The following is an 18801-nucleotide window of genomic DNA, read 5'->3' as shown; positions in this document are numbered from 1 at the left end:
GTAAATTATGTGCGTTTCATTGCGTTTTCCTGTGTTATTCCTGCGTTATTTTGCGTTTTTCGGGACACAGTGTTCATTGCCCTTCATTTTGCAGGGAAGTGATGTCATTATTATAGGAAGAGGAAGCGGAGCCGAGAGTAAACACACACATATCACACTCACACACAGACATATAGAATACACATAGAAATCAAAAATACATATTACAAATAAAAAAACAAAACAAAAAAAAAAACCGTGGGCTCCGCCTTATTTTTACCGTCAAGTTGAGGTAAACACACAGCGGCGGCCCGGTACTCTCAGGCTGGGGAGGGCAAGGGCCATGGTTAATGCCCCCCCCCACCCCGCAGCCAAGAATATCAGCCCGCAGCTGCCCGGTACTGTCGCATAATGGATGTGTCCCCGGCTCTTCCAGATTGTCGTGATGCGGTGGCAATCAAGGTAATAACGAGTTAATGGCAGCGCATTGCTGCCACTAAGTCCTGGCTTAATCATGGCAGCGTCTATGAGACAGCTTACATGATTAACCTGTAAGTAAAGTGAATAAACACACACACCCCAAAAAATCCTTTCATTTTAAATAAAATAGCAAAAAAGCCCGTCTTTCACCACTTTATTAACCCCTCCCAACACACAGCTGCGGCGTAATCCACACAGGTCCCACGACGCTTGCATCCAGCCGCGTCTGACACACAGTACTTAATGCAGCCTCGTAACGAGACTGCAGGGGTAACCACAGGTCATTTCTCACTGTCGGTAATGTGAACACATTACCGCTCGCGAAAACTGCAGTGTGTCCTCACAGAGACTCTATTTATTGATTGATTGATCTGTCCTCTATCTATTGATCATCTATCCCTCTATCTATCCATTATCTATCTATCTATCTATCCTTCTATCTATTTATCTATCCATTATCCATCTATTTATCTATATCAGAAGGACATTTTTTTATTTTTTTCAATGTGCTTTATTGCATTGAATGCATTAAAATACATGTACTAACCTACGGGAAAAACAGCACCCAAACCGCAACAAAACGCATGCATGCGTTTTTTGCGTTTTTTTTCTTGCGGATGCGGAAATCTTTCAGAGCCTGCGGAATTTTTTTAAGAAAATTCCATTTTCTAGTGCGCACAAGGCCTTAGGCATGCTATTAGGGCAGCTGCTTTCAAGCCAGTCAGCTTTGCCGGGAACAAGTACCAGTAGGATTACAATTCAAAATACTCCTTCCCAAATAATATATATATTTTTTTTAATATCAAACACTTTAATAATACTACTAATAATAATAATATAATAAATCTTTATTTCTATAGCGCCAACATATTCCGCAGCAGCACTTTACAATTCAGGAGGTTCATATACAAACAAATAAGTTATTGAAAATATAATAATTTGAGTATGAAAAAAAAAGACAACCCTGCTCGCTTACAATCTACAATGAGATGAGGGGGACAAGGTACAAGTGCTTATTTACAATGACAATCCACCCATCTCAAGGAAATGGGGGATAGATAATGGCTGCCTGGACCAGAACCTTGAGATGCATTTGGGTGCCATGGAGTTTGACGTGGGGTTATGTTCTGAGAAGGCGTGGAGGGACTATGTGAATTTAATTCGGCTAGGGAGTGTGATAGGCCGCCCTAAAAAGATGCGTCTTTAGGGAGCGTCTGAAGCTGAGTAAGTTGTGATTCGTCCTAGCTTCTTGGGGTAGAGTGTTCCCGAGGATTGGTGCAGCTCGGGAGAAGTCTTGGATCTGGGAGTGGGAGGTTCGGATTAGTGTGGATGTTAGTCGAAAGTCATTTGCAGAGCGAAGGGAACGGGTACGGTGATAAGAGAGGAGGGTGGTGATGTAGGGGGCTGCTGCACTGTGGAGAGCTTTGTGGGTGAGAACAAGCAGTTTGAATTGGTTCCTGTGATATATGGGCAGCCAGTGTAATGATTGGCAGAGAGCAGAGGCATCCGAGTAGCGGTTAGCCAGATAGGTGACCCTGGCTGCAGCATTAAGGATGGACTGTAAATGAGAGAGTTTAGTTAGGGGGAGACCAATTAATAGAGTGTTACAGTAGTCGAGGCGGGGGTGTATCAGGGCCACGGTGAGGGTTTTTGTCATTTCCATTGTGAGAAAAGGACAGATTCTAGAGATGTTCTTGAGGTGCAAGCGACAGAAGTGGGCAAGAGATTGTATATAGGAGGTGAAGGGCAGATCGGTGTCAAGTATAACACCCAGACAGCGAGCCTGCTGCCTAGGAGTTATCATGGTGCCACACACAGAGAGGGAGATGTTTTGGTTTAGGGAGGTTAGAAGATGGAGGGAATAGAAGTAGTTCAGTTTTGGAAAGGTTAAGTTTCAGATAGAGAGCAGACGTGATGTTGCAAACTGCAGTCAGGCACACACTGGTGTTCTGTAGTACAGTGTGGGTGAGGTCACGGGATGAAGTGTATAGTTGTGTGTCATCAGCATAAATATGGTATTGGAAGCCAAATCTACTGATGGGCTGTCCAATTGGGGCAGTGTAGAGGGAGAGAAGAAGAGGGCCGAGGACTGAACCATGAGGTACCCCAACTGTGAGAGGAAGAGGAGAGGATGTGGAGCCAGCAAATGATATGCTGAAAGAGAGGCCAGAAAGATAGGAAGAGAACCAGGAGAGCACAATGTCCTTTAGGCCGATTGAATGGAGCATAGAGAGAAGGAGATGGTGGTCAACGGTGTCGAAGGCTGCAGAGTGATTAAGAAGGATAAGCAGAGTGGTCACCATGACGTTTTGCTGTCATTAGGTCATTGGTCACTTTGACGAGGGCAGTTTCTGTTGAATGTAGGGGGCGGAAGCCAGACTGTAAAGGACCTAGAAGAGAGTGAGAGGAAAGGTAGCGGGTGAGGCGGGAATAGACTAGGCGCTCCAAGAGTTTGGAAATGAAGGGAAGATTGGAGACTCGTCTGTAGCGGTTTGTGCAAGATGGGTCAAGAGTAGGTTTTTTTAATAATGGAGTAATGATAGAGTGTTTAAGGGAGGAGGGGAAAATACCAGAAGAGAGCGAGAGATTGAAGATTTTAGTTAGGTGAGTAGTGATGACTGGAGAGAGAGACTGGAGTAGGTTTGAGGGAAAGGGATCAGTAGGGCAAGTAGTAGGACGAGAAGAGGGGATAGGAGCCTGGAGACTTCGTCTGTGACTGGGTCACATGTGGAGAGTGATCCGGACGGGATGTGGGGGGATGGGAATCGCGACGCTTAGTGACTGGGAGCTGATCTCTTGCCGGATATTTTCTATTTTCTCTGTGAAATACGAGGCCAGATCATCAGCATGAAGGTCTGTGATAGGGGTCTGTGATTTGGGACTGAGGAGGGAGTGAAAGGTGTCAGAGCTTTTTTGGATTGTTGTATAGTGAGGAGGTCAAGGTGGTGAAGTAGGTCTGTTTGGCGAGGTGAAGGGCAGAGTTGTAGGTTCTTAACATGAATTTGTAGTGGATGAAGTTTTCTGGTGTGTAGGTTTTCCTCCAAAGGCGTTCGGCACTCCTAGAGCATTGCTGGAGAGATCGAGTTTGTGATGTGAACCAGGGCTGTTTTACTCTATTTGGCCTTTCTAAAGGTGAGGGGCGCTACTTGATCTAGGGTACTTCTGAGTGTGTCATTGTAGTGGTTTACAGCCAGATTAGGACAGTAAAGTGAGGAGATAGGGGACAGTGATGAGTGTAGAGAGTCTGTAAATGTCTGAGAGTCGATGGACTGACCTCTCTGGTTTTGTAAATGGAATGGAGTCTTATCACACTCATTTTGAGTGTAGCAAGTGATCGAGAAATGCAGTCTGTGTATCCTATATGCTAGTGTAGCTCAAAACAGAAAGGGTTAACTTCTCCTGTGCTGCCGTAAGGATAATGAAAGAGTCCGGATAGAGATGTATAATGATTTTTTTGTCTACGTGTTTCAAAGCCCACCGGCTACTTCTTCAGCACAAATCCTAGACAAATCATATTGAATGTTATTTGTACTGCAGAAGTAGCCGGTGGGCTTTGAAACACGTAGATAATAAAATCATTATTCATCTCTATCTGGACCCCTTCATCATCCTTACGGCAATGCAGGAGAAGTTACCGTATTTTTCGCTTTATAAGACACACCCCAAATTTAGACATAAAAAAGGGTAAAAAAAAGAAAAATGGGGTCCATCTTATACTCCGGTGTTCTCTTACCGGAGGGGGGCAGCAGTGGTGGTGAAGCGGGGTCACAGGAGGCACGGCGGGTCAATGGCAGCGGGGTCCGTGGTTGCAGGTGCCGTGGCGTCCGTGGTTGCAGGCGCGGTGGCGTCCGTGGTGGCAGGAGCCTTGGGGTCCGTGGTGGCGGCAGCAGCAGCTGCGGCGGGTGAGCCGTGCAGCAGGCCGGTGTAGTGAGTGTCCGCAGTCCCGGCTCAGTGGTGGCAGCGGCAGCGACTGCTCAGTGGTGGTAGTGGCGGCGACTGCTCAGTGGTGGAGCAGACGGATGCGGTGTTTTCCCAGTGTGTCCGTGGTCCCGTTTCAAGTAATGGCGCCCGGAGCGACGCATGCGCAGATGGAGCTCTCATCCAAGGGCTACATCTGCGCACGCGCTGACTCCCGGAGCAGCGCGTGCGCAGATGGAGCTCTCATCCAAGAGCTCCACCGGCGCCATCATTTGAAAGTGGGACCGCGGACAACTGGTAACTTGCTTCACAGCCGCCCGCCCCGCACGCACAGAGTGGCAGCCAGCAGGCTGCCCTCCCACCCTGCGTGCAAGCGGCCGGGTACCTGTGCTTGCGTGCGGTGGCAGCCGGGTACCCGTGGCTGTGTGCGGGCGGCAGCCGGGTGCTGTGTGCGGGCAGCAGCCGGGTGCCTGTGTGAGGGCGGCAGCTGGCTGCCGGCCGCACGGGCACCCGACTTCCGCCCGCACACAGCACCCGGCTGCCGCCCGCACACAGCCACGGGTACCCGGCTGCCACCGCACGCAAGCACAGGTACCCGGCCGCTTGCATGCAGCCTCAGACAGGACCCCCCAGGTACCGCTATATAAGACGCACCCCCCATTTTCCTCCCAAATTTTTGTGAGGAAAAGTGCGTCTTATAAAGCGAAAAATACAGTAACCCTTTCTGTTTTGAGCTACATTTGCATTCCATGTGGGTCTGCTGCAGCCGTTCTGTGCCTACACAGTTGGTTGTGACACTTACAACCAATTAAAGGTAAGCCTCTCCCAGACATTTCGCTATATTAAGTGGATAAGACCCTATGTGCACTTTCTATCTTTCCAGCATTATTTGATTGTTATCCTATATGCTGCAATTTCCGTTGCTCACCCGTGCCTCCTGCTTGTGATACGTTTCTTCCTTTCAGCGCTTCTAAGCAGGATGTAGTGAGATCAGTATGAAGTTGCATCTCTTAAGAGCCACAAAAAATCTAGATGTATATCAATGTAATTCAGGGGAATATTATAATTGACTATCACTGGTCTCTTGTATAAAGCGATTCAGCTGAAGATATTCTTAACGGAGAGTAATGAGCAATAGCAAGTAGTAAGGGTAATAACGAGTGACGAATAGTGAGAGTAATAACGAATAGTGAGAGTAATAACGCAGAGTAATGAGCAAGCGGAGCATGGTGATGAGGGGAGATGTCCGTGTGCTGCCAGGTGGGATGTAATAGTCTGGGCTATCCATACAGTAGCACACATTTGTCTGGACGACAGACTAGAGATCACATGAAACAGTTTTGCATAATGAAAGGGAAAAATGTGTATGAGCACAAATGAACCGATTTCATCATATATTTTTTTTTCTTTTTTGTACAATTCCTGTCTTTTTTTTGTTTTTATTGCAGTTTAACTTGCACTTAACCGGTGACATCCATGCGATCACAGCAGCCAATAATTTGTTGGCGGCGGCCATAGATGCGAGGATTCTGCATGAGAACACCCAGTCAGATAAGGTGAGAATGACGTATTGAGAAATGTGACTTTCCAGCTGTTTACATATTCACTGGGGCCCAGCCAAGATTCAAGTGGTTTATTTGTCATAACTTTGCCTTTTGGGGTGTGTTTTGGTATGGGTTGTGTGTGTGTGTGTGTGCGTGTTGTTTTTTTTCTGTTTTTTTTTTTTTTTTTTTTTTAATTATAAAACACAGTATGGTTTATATTAAAATCTACAGAGATAAAGTATACTATTTACAGCTGTTTTGTACTAGGTAAGTGCTGGTCTTCGATGACCAGGAAGACGCGCTTACCTACCGTGACAATGCTGTTGTCCATACTCTCCAATGTTTCACATGCCTCCCTGCTACTTTTTTTTTTTTTTTTTTTTTTTTAAATTAAATCATTGGAATTTTTTTGACTTGTGAGGGTTGTAGTTTTCTGTTCTGTATTGTTTACACATTGTTTGCACTACTTTTGCTTCTGTCCTTGCGCAGAACTCAACTGATTCATTCTATGGTCTCATTGTCCATGTTAGCATTAGGGGTGCTTCACACATAGCGAGATCGCTACCGAAATCGCTGCTACGGCACGGTTTTGGTGACGCAGCAGTGACCTCATTAGCGATCTCGCTGTTTGTGACACTGAGCAGCGATCTGGCCCCTGCTGCGAGATCGCTGCTCGTTACACACAGCCCTGGTTCGTTTTCTTCAAAGGCGCTCTCAAGCTGTGACACACAGATCGCTGTGTGTGACAGCGAGAGAGCGACGAAATGAAGCGAGCAGGGAGCAGGTGCCGGCATCTGGGAGCTGTGGTAAGCTGTAACCAGGGTAAACATCGGGTAACCAAGGTGGTTACCCGATATTTACCTTAGTTACCAGCCTCCGCCGCTCTCACGCTGCCTGTGCAGCCGGCTCCGGCTCTCTGCACATGTAGCTGCAGTACACATCAGGTAATTAACCCGATGTGTACTGTAGCTAGGAGAGCAAGGAGCCAGCGCTAAGCAGTGTGCGCGGCTCCCTGCTCTCTGCACATGTAGCTGCAGTACACATCGGGTTAATTAACCCGATGTGTACTGTAGCTAGGAGAGCAAGGAGCCAGCGCTAAGCAGTGTGCGCGGCTCCCTGCTCTCGCGGTTATGATCGCTGCCTCGGCTGCTGTGTTTGACAGCTAAGCAGCGATCATAACAGCGACTTACAAGGTCGCTGTTACGTCACAGAAAATGGTGACGTAACAGCGACCTCGTTGTCGCTGTCGCTTAGTGTGAACCAGCCCTTACCTGCACATTGCCCTTGAATTGTAGACCCATTCTGATAAGCGACATTTGAATTCTTGAAATTCATTTAATTTTGCCTTTACCCAATGTTTGTCCGACATGAAGTAGTTGTTAATCACAAAGTATTGTCTTTCAGGCTTTATATAACCGTCTTGTTCCTTCCATTAATGGAGTAAGGAAGTTTTCTCCAATCCAGATTGCTCGGCTAAGGGTAAGTTTTATTATACTTTGTCACTGTTAAATGGTCATCCCAAGACCTATGGCTTTGGATACAAACACCATTATATACGGTTTACTTTTGTATCATCTGTTTTTGACACTGATTTGAAAACAAGCAGGTATGCAGTGTAATCTTACTTGATGTCTATGAAGTGTTTCCTAAACAGTTAAACAGAGGTTTGCCGTTTCCGTATCTGGTACATATGTACACAAGTTTCGGAATTTCCCGTAGACCTCATTAGAGGTTCTCTCCAACCCTTTTTTTGAGAGAGTCCTGCCAATCCAATAAAAGATTATACGTTTTGGATCTCCCATAGAAATGATTTATGCTCCATGCACGCTCAACTATCTCAGTATTTCTTGAAGCGGCCCCTGGTTCTCATTCTGGAGGTAAATAGGCCATAAGTGTCCCAAATAGGTACATCACCTTATGAAGACATTGTCTGCGTAACCATTATCCTGACTTTGTCCACTGAAAAACTGAGCTTGCAACTTGTGCACTAGTGTTTGATATTTAAAGGGTTATTCCCGTCTCCAAGATCCTATCCCAATATGTAGTAGATGTAATAGTAATAATATTAGCAAATACCTCCAATTAGAAATGTAGTATAGTTCTTCTGATTCACTAGGTTGCTTACCCCATGTGCAGGGCATTGCAGGACCTTGGGTATCCATGGTTACAACCACGCATATAGCCACATTTAGTTGCTAGAGGTGATAACCATGAATAGCTAAGGTGCTGCAATGCCCTGAACATGAGGTAAGTGACATAGTGAATCAGGAAAACTATACTACATCTTTAATTAGAGGTATTTGCTAATATTATTATACATACTATAAGATCTTGGAGATGTGATACCCCTTTGAGGATTGAAACAATTTTGATAGCCTTCACTAGTGTCTTCATCACATTATTGTACCGCTGTAAAATAGCGCAGTTATATTCTTGTTTGAGGACACCATTTTCACAAAGTTTATATTGAGAAAATATCACTTTTCTGCTTTGGCTTCAACTGCAACAGTGAAGGGGGCTGGCTTTGCTAATATGGGAGGAAGATGGCCCCCTTCATAATACCTCACTGGCGCTCCTGGAGGTGAAGTGGAAACATTGTCATCTATGGTTGTAATGAGGCCGTATGGCATACAGAAGCACCAGGGAACGTCTGGGACCATATTAGTGGGTGAAATTTGGCCATCCCTGAAAGCTTGAAAATTAGCATATAATATTTTTACATTTTTTTTTCTTCCACATTTGCCAAAGAATTTATGTTTTTTTTCTGGTAATCCCTTCGTAAGTTCTTGAAACTTGGCTGTAAAAGGACATTTTAGAACGGATATCATGGTGGGAGAAGAGCTTGAACCTTTTCCTTTCCATGACAATCAGTTACTTTTGGACAAACGTTTCTACAGTAAAATTATTAGGGCCGTTTTTTTTTTATTTATTTTTTTTTAACATTTTATGGCTACAGAAGAGGAATTGATAATTTAGTAAAGAATATACAACTTGCTGAAATGCCAAAAAAAAAAAAAAAAAAAAAAAATTACTATATAAGGCCACTAGGCGGCAGCAGCGCAGTTGATAATGTATGAGCTCATATGGGATTCTGGGTAATAAAATGAGACCTGGGTGTGTTACATGCCGAAATGGCAGAAGGATTCAACCAGGGACTCGGAGAGCAAATTGTTTTGTGATCTGGTTTGAATTATCCCCGACAATGACCTCACATTTCTTTGGGACAAATGTTTGCTGGAAATGTATATTGTAGATGTTAACGCTCCTCTCCAGTGTATTTTGAATGTCACTTTTATCCTATGATCTTGTTTACATATCTTTTTCTTTAATAATAGTTTTACCAATGGATTGTATCGGTCATTTAACAAACTGGCGGCTACTTAAGGGAGTAGACCCAGACCTGAGCGTGATCTCACAAATGTAAGATGCCAGCGCGCGGCCAGATTTCCTAGATTTCATGTCTGCATTAGCTGGGAAGGGACCCAAGTAAGAACTGAATGTCCTCATCAATGTTCTCTGCCTAATCTGAACAGGTTAAACTTAATAGGGCTGAAATTTGTGCTCCAGAGCTGCATTTCCTACTATGTTTGGGGAATCTGTATTCATACTCAGGAATTTACAACATTATGGCCCGTGCATAAGGCTACATGCGCACACTGCAGTCTTGTCACAAAAAAAACCCACCAAAAACTTCCCCCTGTCCCAGAGAGCCTGAAAATGTAAAAAAAAAACACTTGTAAGGCTATGTGCCCACGGGAGAAAATACCTGTGGATTTTGCCGTGGAAAACCTGCGGATTTTCTAGATTTTCCAGATAAATCCGCAGGTTTACACAAGTACAGACACTCCCCATGTTATCCTATGGGATTTAGGGAGTGCTGTATCAATGCTGCAGTTTTTGCAGCTGCGGAAAATGCGGATTTCCCGCAGCCGCACAAAACTGCATGGCAATTATTCATGTGGCATTATCTGCGGAATTCCTGCCTTTTCACTATGGAGATAGAGGCCGGGACTTCCGCCGCATTTCCGCACGAAAGCCGAACTGTTTACGTAGGTTTACCGCAACAATTCCGCAGAAATTCCGCAACAACGGATAGCTGCGGATTCCAGGGAGTTGCTGCGTGAACCTGCAGAAAATTCCGCAGGTACATTTTCTCGTGGGCACAGAGCCTAATGATGCTGCGTTTTTGGCAATTCTGATTTGATGTGTTTTTTTGTGAAAAATATTGATGGGCAGACTGGACTGGAAAGTCTGACCCCCGAGTGCCAGGCCCAGGTCGAAATTCTCAAGGAATTCCAGGTATTGATCCAGATCGGACATTCGGGAAATTAAACAATAAAGTAAAAAAAAATAAAGTTGATTTCAACTATGTACCACTTACTAGACTGCTTGCTGTAGTTTTGAAACAATCCCAGTTTTATCTGCTGCGGACATACCAGTTCTCTGAATGCGGAGTTGTGCTTAACCCCGCCTTCACCACTGATTGGCAGCTGTGTTCACTATGCATAAGCAGAATGTTGCTAATCAGTAGTTGTGGCGGGGTTATATTCAAGTCATAAATATGGAGGACTGCATGGCAGAAGGTTTACTAGTCCTCTAGTGATGAGCTCGTGCTGATAAAATAGTGATTATATCAAAACTATACTAAGCAGCCCAGTAAGAGGCCCATCACTGGAATCAGGATCTCTGCCCTTACATTATTTTGCCCTCAAAGTTAGTAACAAATACCTGCCGATTAAATTCCTTTTCAAAGAGCTCAGAAGTTAACTGGACGTTCCCGCTCGGTGTTTGCTCATGTTTTTTTTTTTCTGTCCCCTCTTGTGTGTCTGCTTGCTGTAAGTCCCATCAATATGGGTGGCTGGTGCCACTTTGTATCTATTGAGGTGGCGGACGTCTGTTGAAGCTATATATTGTGGGATCAGACACCGTAAAATGCATGGGAAGAGAAACTTTATTCTTCGTTTGCTCTTTTTGTTTTATTTTATTTTTTATTTATAACCTAGGCGTTTGCGATCCCAATTGTTAGCGCTATTTGTACTACTGTTATGAGTTTATTAGTGTAGTTTGGGAACATGAATTCTGCCCACAATACACAGGCTTTTCCAGAATCTTCCAGGAAGTCGCCTTCAATTCCCGCTTGGTTTATTTTTTTTCTTATCTGAACCATATGTCCTTTTAAATAATGGCATTGCTGGACTTTGATTTATGGATGTCTAATATTTTAAGAGTCCGTGTTTTTCCATATGGAGTGCATTAAATAAGGAGGGTCACAATACATTAGGAAGAATTTTCTAGGGAGAGAAATATTAATCATGGCCAGGCTGGAAGTTGATGCTTTCTTTCTGAAGTACCACACTTTCTAATCCTTAGCAAAAATAGTGCTGGTGCAGTCCAAAACTGCCTCCATGTGTGCGGGATGTCAGCCCTTCTCCCGCTCGCAGTGAACTGTGCGCAGATTTGTTGATCTTACCTAGTGAACTCTGAGATTTGGGAATTCTACAAATACACAAGAGTTTTACTCTTCCTGTACCTTAATCAGCTTCTTTGTTGGATTAGAGCTACATATTTTGTGTTAACCTTTTAGATCTGCATTTAACCCTAAAAACTATGGCGCAAAAGAAATCCGGATTAGTTTCCAGTTCTCCGATGCACGAGAAGTGTCTGCAGTGCGGCTTTAATGACTCATTCAAGGAGATTTTCACACGGTGTCTTTCCTGCGGTCAAAAAACATCCATATTTTTCAAGCACAAGGTGCTTCAAAAATCGCTGCTTCATCTTGAGTGTTGTAAACCAGTTTTTGATGTCTGGGTACTTTTTTCACCTTTTTTTTGGGGACGAAGAAGGGGTGGGGTGGGAGAGATCATCTTTTACTAATGCTTAAAGAGAACCTGTCAGGTCCATTATGCCTTCCAAGCCAGCAGCATTCACATTTCAATGTCAAAATTCCCTTCCTAACCAGCCCTGTATACATTCTCTAAAGATGCAAATTAGGCCGTTGACTAGTCTATGGGGCATTTTCCCCAGACTAGTTGACACTCTTTCCATGTTATCATGCCCCTGTGGACATAACATGATATCCACCAGCTGGTGTCATCGCAGCTCCTGGAAATTGTTGCGCATGCGCTCGACTTATTTCCGCAGCGTCAGTGCGCCTCTGACAGGAGCACTGTGCATGATTGGAAGAACAGCTTTTTCACTTCAGATCATACGCAGTCAGCCTCTCTAAAGCCGGGACTCATAAACTTAGTTTCTGAGGCACACTGTGCATGATTAGAAGTGCAGAAGCTGTTCTCCCAGTGATACGCAGTGCTCCTGTCTGAAGCCTGGACGCATACACCTGGTTTCTGAGGCGCACTGCTGAAATAAGCAAAACGCATGCGCAAGATTTCCAGGAGCTGCCATGATGCTGACTCATGGAAATCAAGGCCTCACACCCACAGGGGCATGATAACCTGGAAAGAGGGTCCACTAGTCAGGGGAAACGAAGCACCTTCGACTAGTCAAAACCCTAATTTGCATGCGAAAAACTGAGGTAATAAATGCTTTTTTTACACAGAGAATGTTACACAGGGCTAGTTAGGAAGGGGATTTTGACGTGCAAACGTGAATGTTGCTGGCTTGGAGAGCATAAGGGACGTGACAGGTTCCCTCTTAACGGACATTTTATTAAATTCATTTAGCAATGAAGAAAATGCTAGGATTTTTTTTTCCTCCATTTTAAGTGCTAAAAAAAATGCTCAAGCTCCTACCAGGTGTCTTTTTTTTTTCGCCTGTTGCATTGACTTTTATTGTAAAGTGATGTCTTTATAGTGGAACATGATGGAGGGGCGGGCGTGCCTCGGAGGGTGGGCGTGCCTCGGAGGGGCGGGCGTGCCTCGGAGGGGCGGGCGTGCCTCGGAGGGGCGGGCGTGCCTCGGAGGGGCGGGCGTGCCTCGGAGGCGTGGACATGTCACTAGTTTTTAAACACTTGGCATCTTTGAAAGCCTAAAATGTTTAAAAAAGATGTTTAAAAGCTTGAACATAAAAACAGCAAGTTTGTTTTGCCGTAGAAATTAATAGGTTCATTCTTGTAACTATTTTTGTTAGTGGATCTGCTTAAAAAAAATAAATAAAGTGTTAAAATATGATGTGAACATATATAAAGTAATTCCACTCAAATGGAACATTGATCACTTATTAGTAAATCAGGAGACCAGAAGACAAAATCTGGTAATTGTTATTTTTTTCTGTTTTCTGATTACTGACATTTTTGAAAAAAAAAAAAAGAACTCTGGGAAGTGACAATTTGCATAAAGTTACAGCTTTCGGCTCAGCTAATATCTACCAGGGCTGTGGAGTCGGAGTCGGAGTCGTGGAGTCGGAGTCGGAGTCGGAGCTCATTTTGGTGGAGTCGGAGTCGGAGTCGGTATAAAATGCACCGACTCCGACTCCTAAAATATATAATAAATTGGGGACAGGAGTGCAATGCAGAATGTGCTGAATATTTTACTAAATAATAACATTTAGTATAATGCTTATATTTAAGTGAAAAATTTATTGTAGTACAATGTGAACATCAGACATTTAATTGTTTTTATGATACAATAATCAAGATATTTGGATAGAACATAAAATATTTATTGGAATACAACTTTAGAACACAAAAAACTAATAAATTGTAAATATGTAAAATATATATATATATATATATATATATATATATATATATATATATATACAGTGTATATACACACATAAGATATATATGTAATCTACTGTATATTACATAGTGTATTACATATTTACAATTTATTACAGTTTTTTGTGTTCTAAAGTTGTATTCCAATAAATATATTTTATGTTCTATCCAAATATCTTGATTATTGTATCATAAAAATTATTAAATGTCTGATGTTCACATACACATATTCATGTACTACAATAAATTTTTCACCTAACTATAAGCAATATATGTAGGAGCCGGAGTCGGAGCCGGAGTCGGAGTCGGAGCCGGAGTCGGAGTCGGTGCAAGAGAATTTGAGGAGTCGGAGTCGGAGTCGAAGGTTTGGCTTACCGACTCCACAGCCCTGATATCTACACCGGGAGGCGAGTGGAGACATGTCAGTTACATGCCGTGTCATATAAGCGTTTTACAGGCATCATGAAATGTCCTTTTCTATTAAATAGCACAATTGGACAATATCTGCCCGTGACTCTGCAGGTATCCATATATGTGACATACTGTACTGACCATCCACAGTGAAATGAGGTGCAAAAGTGCAAGCGAAGCCTCATTTTGATTTCCGTTTTTCACGTATGTGCGTTATGTTTTCCCCACCCCTCTTTCAGTTTTGGGGGATAGAACACACTGAAGAATAAGTATCCTTTTCTTCTCTGAAACATTCCACCACCACCACCAAACGAAAAAAATAGAGAGAAGATACTGCAAATGCAATGAGTAGTTTGAAACGTTCATTGAAAAAAATGCATCTGACTAATTAAGGTGTGATCAAAAAATCCTGAACATGGAGGGAGAATGAATAAAATATTCAAACCTAAAGTCCAGCGTGCAGTGGGTAGCATCTAAGGCATGATATGCAGAGTTGAGAAAGACACACACGGCTGAGGACCTAAACGCGATGCTCAGACTGGCCGGCGGCTCTCCTGCCCGAGCATGGCAACGTGTATGTCTATGTAACTGTCTCTCTCGTCTTGGGAAAGCCAACAGCTAGTAAAAAAAATACTGATCTGTTTTCATCATAGTGTATTAATCATAATTTTAACACTCGCCATTTACAAATAAGTGCACAATGCCAGAAAGCAAAAATGTAATTTTACTAACAGAATTGATTCATAATGATAATGCATTATTGTTGGTATAACATTTTTTATTCTCTAAACAGAGAATAGGTATTGAGAAGACCGACCCCGGATTGTTCACCCCAGAAGAGATCAGTAGATTTGTGCGTCTGGACATTGACCCTTCTACTATAACCTGGCAGAGAGGTAAAGCATTAAATGGATAATATAAAGCCCGGTATACATACATACATACATACATACATACATACATACATACATACATACATACTGAGTTCCAAATAATAAAAATACTATTTTTCTCTGATTTCTCCTAAATGGTCAATGCAAGTGAGTCGGAATAATCAAATCATCAACCTTTAGAGTATAAATAAAATTTTTGTTGACAAAGCTCCCAATGATGATCTCATTCATTCATGCATTCATTTTTTTCAAAACTAAAAAATGCAAAATCCACTGCTCCAAATTGATATACACAGCGGTTTCCAAACATTTTATTTTGTAAAGAACTGAAAATGATCATTTTGTTGAATCTGCAGCATTAAGAGGTCACGTTTACTGAAATCTGCTTTTCTAAAAAATCAAAAACGTCTGAAAAGGCCCAGTTACAAGTTAGGACCCCTTGGATATTCACCTTAACAATTCTTTCATCCATTGGACTTGTGAGTTTTTGGACAGCTTCTGCTTGAATTTTTTACAGGGTGTCAAAATTGTCTCCCAGAGCTGCTGATTTGATGTGAATTGCCTTTCACCCTCATAGATCTTTTGCTTGAGGAACTCCAAAGGTTCTCTCAGGGTTAAGGTCAGAGGAGGGTAATGGCCACATTGTGAGTTTCTCTCATGTTATGGCCATAGCAGCCAATGACTTGGGAATTTGTGCTGCATGAGATAGTGTATTCTCATGCCTGAAGATGATTTGATACCGGTGGCACAGTTTGTTTTTTTCTTTTTTTTCTTTTTTTCTTGTACCATGAAAGCATTCAATCAGAAATCCTATATACTTTGCTGAGGTTATCTTCACACCTTCAGTAACACTAAACGACCTGCCAGCTCTCTCCCCTTTAGTCCAAAACACCTCCTTACTGAAGTCGCAGTCTTAGAATATCGTCGTCATCCACCAAACATCACTTCTCCATCCATCTGGACCATCCAAGTTTGAGTGGCACTCATCCGTAAAGAAATGTTTTAAAATTAGTCATCTTGTATGTCAGGGCCAACAGCATCAGTTTGATAGTAAGCACTGTTTAGAGGTGGCCGAATAGTGGCATTTTGCACAACTTCAAGCCACTGAAGGATCCTAAACGTTGAGATTTGTGGTATTCCAGAGGTACCAGCAGCTTCAATTACCTGTTTGCTGCTTTTTAATGTTACTTTTGTAGCTGCTTTTTTTAATCCAATGAATTTGTCTGGCAGAAACCTTCCTCATAATGCTTTTATATGCACAAACCCATCTGTGCTATGTATCAGCTGAAAATATCTTCACAGAACAATGATCAAGGTTACGTTTTTGTGAAAAAGCTTGTTTTCATACCCTGTCCAAGTCATTGCACAATTTGACGCATTTCAGCAGCAGGTCCTTTTTCTTTCCCATATTACTTAAAACCTATGCCCTGTTTAATAATGGGAAACATACTAAAGTCACGTGCACACATTGAGTATTTGGTGGTTTTTTTTAACCTCAGTATTTGAATTGGGTAAAAAATACAGAAGTGGTGCCCGTGTTACTATTATACTTTTCCTCTGATTGTCCCAGTCTTGGTTTTTTCACTTACAAATTCTGAGGTATAAAAAACCTCATGAAATACCCTTCGTGTAAAGACGGCCTTAGGTGGTTTCCCTCTAATTGGGTTCAATTGGCAAACTAACTCTCACAGGTGGCTGAGATTGATTTCAATGATCAAAGAGCCCCAAGAAACAGTAACATCAATGAGTTTAATTGAAAAACAAAAAAATAAGATCTTTGACGCTTAAATTCAATTTGTATAATAATTTGGAATACTGTGTATTTATGCCTTTATTCCATGTGCTCTTAAACATGCAGTTCACAGGTGTGTATGTATGTACATACAGTGTCTTAGAAAAAGTATTCATACCCCATGAACTTTTCTAAATTTTTGTTTCACGTTACATCCACAAAGTTAAAGGGTGGTTCACCCATTTTTTTTATTTTCTGTCGAAGTTCTACTTACAATTCTAGGTATTTTCTCCATTGGCTTGTATTTCCATTTCTGGCACTGAGCGGCGCTATGCTGCACGCTCAGTGCCTGTCACATGACCCCCTGGAGCTGTGGCCGCCGGCATCCTCTGACGTCCCGGCATTTCCGGGCTCTCAAACAAGACGGGTAAGTCACAGGATGCCGGCGCCACTCAGATTGAGTGACAGGGCTGTGGGCGGTGACTACCGCACGTCACAGCTCAGCATCGAGGGGAGGATCCGGAGGACGTCTGTGTGGAGCCGGCGTCCTGCAGATGGTGAGGCACGGGGCGCCAGTGTGCAGTGCAGGGGGGGGGGGGTCTTCAGCTGAATCCCCCCCTGCATGTAAGTATGTGATCACACTGTCCACCCGCCCGCTCTGCTGCGATGTCAGGAGAGCGGCCGGTGTCGGGCAGTGTGATCGCGTGCTCCTCCCAGCAGCAAGACACTGACAGGCATGTCATCGCTGTGCTCTGCCATCTGTCCTGCTGCATGGGACCAACTGTCTGCACTCTGTCACCTGCACCACAAGTCACAGAGTGGAGACAGTTGGTGACAGAGCACCTCTGCCCCCCCTCTTCTTTCCCCACTCTCTTCTCCCCCCTCTCTCTCTTCTCCCCCCCCTCCCTCTCTCTCCCTCCCCCTCTCTCTCCCCCCCTCCCTCTCTCTCCCCCTCCCCTCTCTCTCCCCCCCTCTCTCTCTTCTCTCCCCCCTCTCTCTCTTCTCTCCCCCCTCTCTCTCTTCTCTCCCCCCCTCGCTCTCTCTCTTCTCCCCCTCTCTCTCTCTTCTCCCCCCCTCTCTCTCTCCTCCCCTCTCTCTCTCTTCTCCCCCCTCTCTCTCTTCTCCCCCCTCTCTCTCTTCTCCCCTCTCTCTTCTCCCCCCTCTCTCTCTTCTCCCCCCTCTCTCTCTTCTCCCCCCTCTCTCTCTTCTCCCCCCTCTCTCTCTTCTCCCCCTCCTCTCTTCTCTCCCCCCTCTCTCTCCCTCTCTCTCCCCCTCTCTCTTCTCCCCCCCTCTCTCTTCTCCCCCCTCTCTCTCTTCTCCCCCCTCTCTCTCTTCTCCCCCCCTCTCTCTTCTCCCCCCTCTCTTCTCCCCCCTCTCTTCTCCCCCCTCTTCTCCCCCCCTCTCTCTCTTCTCCCCCCCTCTCTCTCTCTCTCCCCCCTCTCTCTCTCTTCTCCCCCCCCTCTCTCTCTCTTCTCCCCCCCGTTCGCTCTCTTCTCCCCCCCGTTCGCTCTCTTCTCCCCCCCGTTCGCTCTCTTCTCCCCCCCGTTCGCTCTCTTCTCTCCCCCCTCGCTCTCTTCTCTCCCCCCCTCGCTCTCTCTCCCCTCTCTCTCTTCTCCCCCCCTCGCTCTCTTCTCCCCTCTTCTCCCCCCTCTCTCTCTTCTCCCCCCTCTCTTCTCCCCCTCTCTCTTCTCCCCCCTCTCTCTCTTCTCCCCCCTCTCTCTCTTCTCCCCCCTCTCTCTCTTCTCCCCCCTCTCTTTCTCCCCCCTCTCTTTCTCCCCCCTCTCTCTCTTCTCCCCCCTCTCTCTCTTCTCCCCCCTCTCTCTCTTCTCCCCCCTCTCTCTCTTCTCCCCCCTCTCTCTCTTCTCCCCCCTCTCTCTCTTCTCCCCCCTCTCTCTCTTCTCCCCCCTCTCTCTTCTCCCCCCCCTCTCTCTCTTCTCCCCCCCCTCTCTCTCTTCTCTCCCCCCCTCTCTCTCTTCTCTCCCCCCCTCTCTCTCTTCTCTCCCCCCCTCTCTCTCTTCTCTCCCCCCCTCTCTCTCTTCTCTCCCCCCCTCTCTCTCTTCTCTCCCCCCTCTCTCTCTTCTCCCCCCCCTCTCTCTATTCTCCTCCCCCTCTCTCTATTCTCCTCCCCCTCTCTCTATTCTCCCCCGCTCGCTCTCTTCTCCCCCC

At 44.7% G+C, this 18801-nt stretch overlaps 1 protein-coding gene across 1 annotated transcript in view; it reads left to right on the top strand.

The window, feature by feature from the left end:
• MTHFD1L (methylenetetrahydrofolate dehydrogenase (NADP+ dependent) 1 like) overlaps window positions 1-18801 on the top strand; it is a 311373-nt gene that overhangs the window by 112379 nt on the left and 180193 nt on the right. Inside the window, exons 14-16 of the mRNA XM_075339530.1 lie at window positions 5826-5933; window positions 7326-7400; window positions 14804-14906. Coding sequence (XP_075195645.1) covers window positions 5826-5933; window positions 7326-7400; window positions 14804-14906 — 286 coding nt within the window. The remainder of the gene's footprint in view (window positions 1-5825; window positions 5934-7325; window positions 7401-14803; window positions 14907-18801) is intronic.

This window comes from Anomaloglossus baeobatrachus, chromosome 3 (assembly GCF_048569485.1).
Source record: "Anomaloglossus baeobatrachus isolate aAnoBae1 chromosome 3, aAnoBae1.hap1, whole genome shotgun sequence".
NCBI lineage: Eukaryota > Metazoa > Chordata > Amphibia > Anura > Aromobatidae > Anomaloglossus > Anomaloglossus baeobatrachus.
Note: the sequence above shows the minus strand (reverse complement) of the source record. Positions and strands in the feature narration are given on the sequence as shown.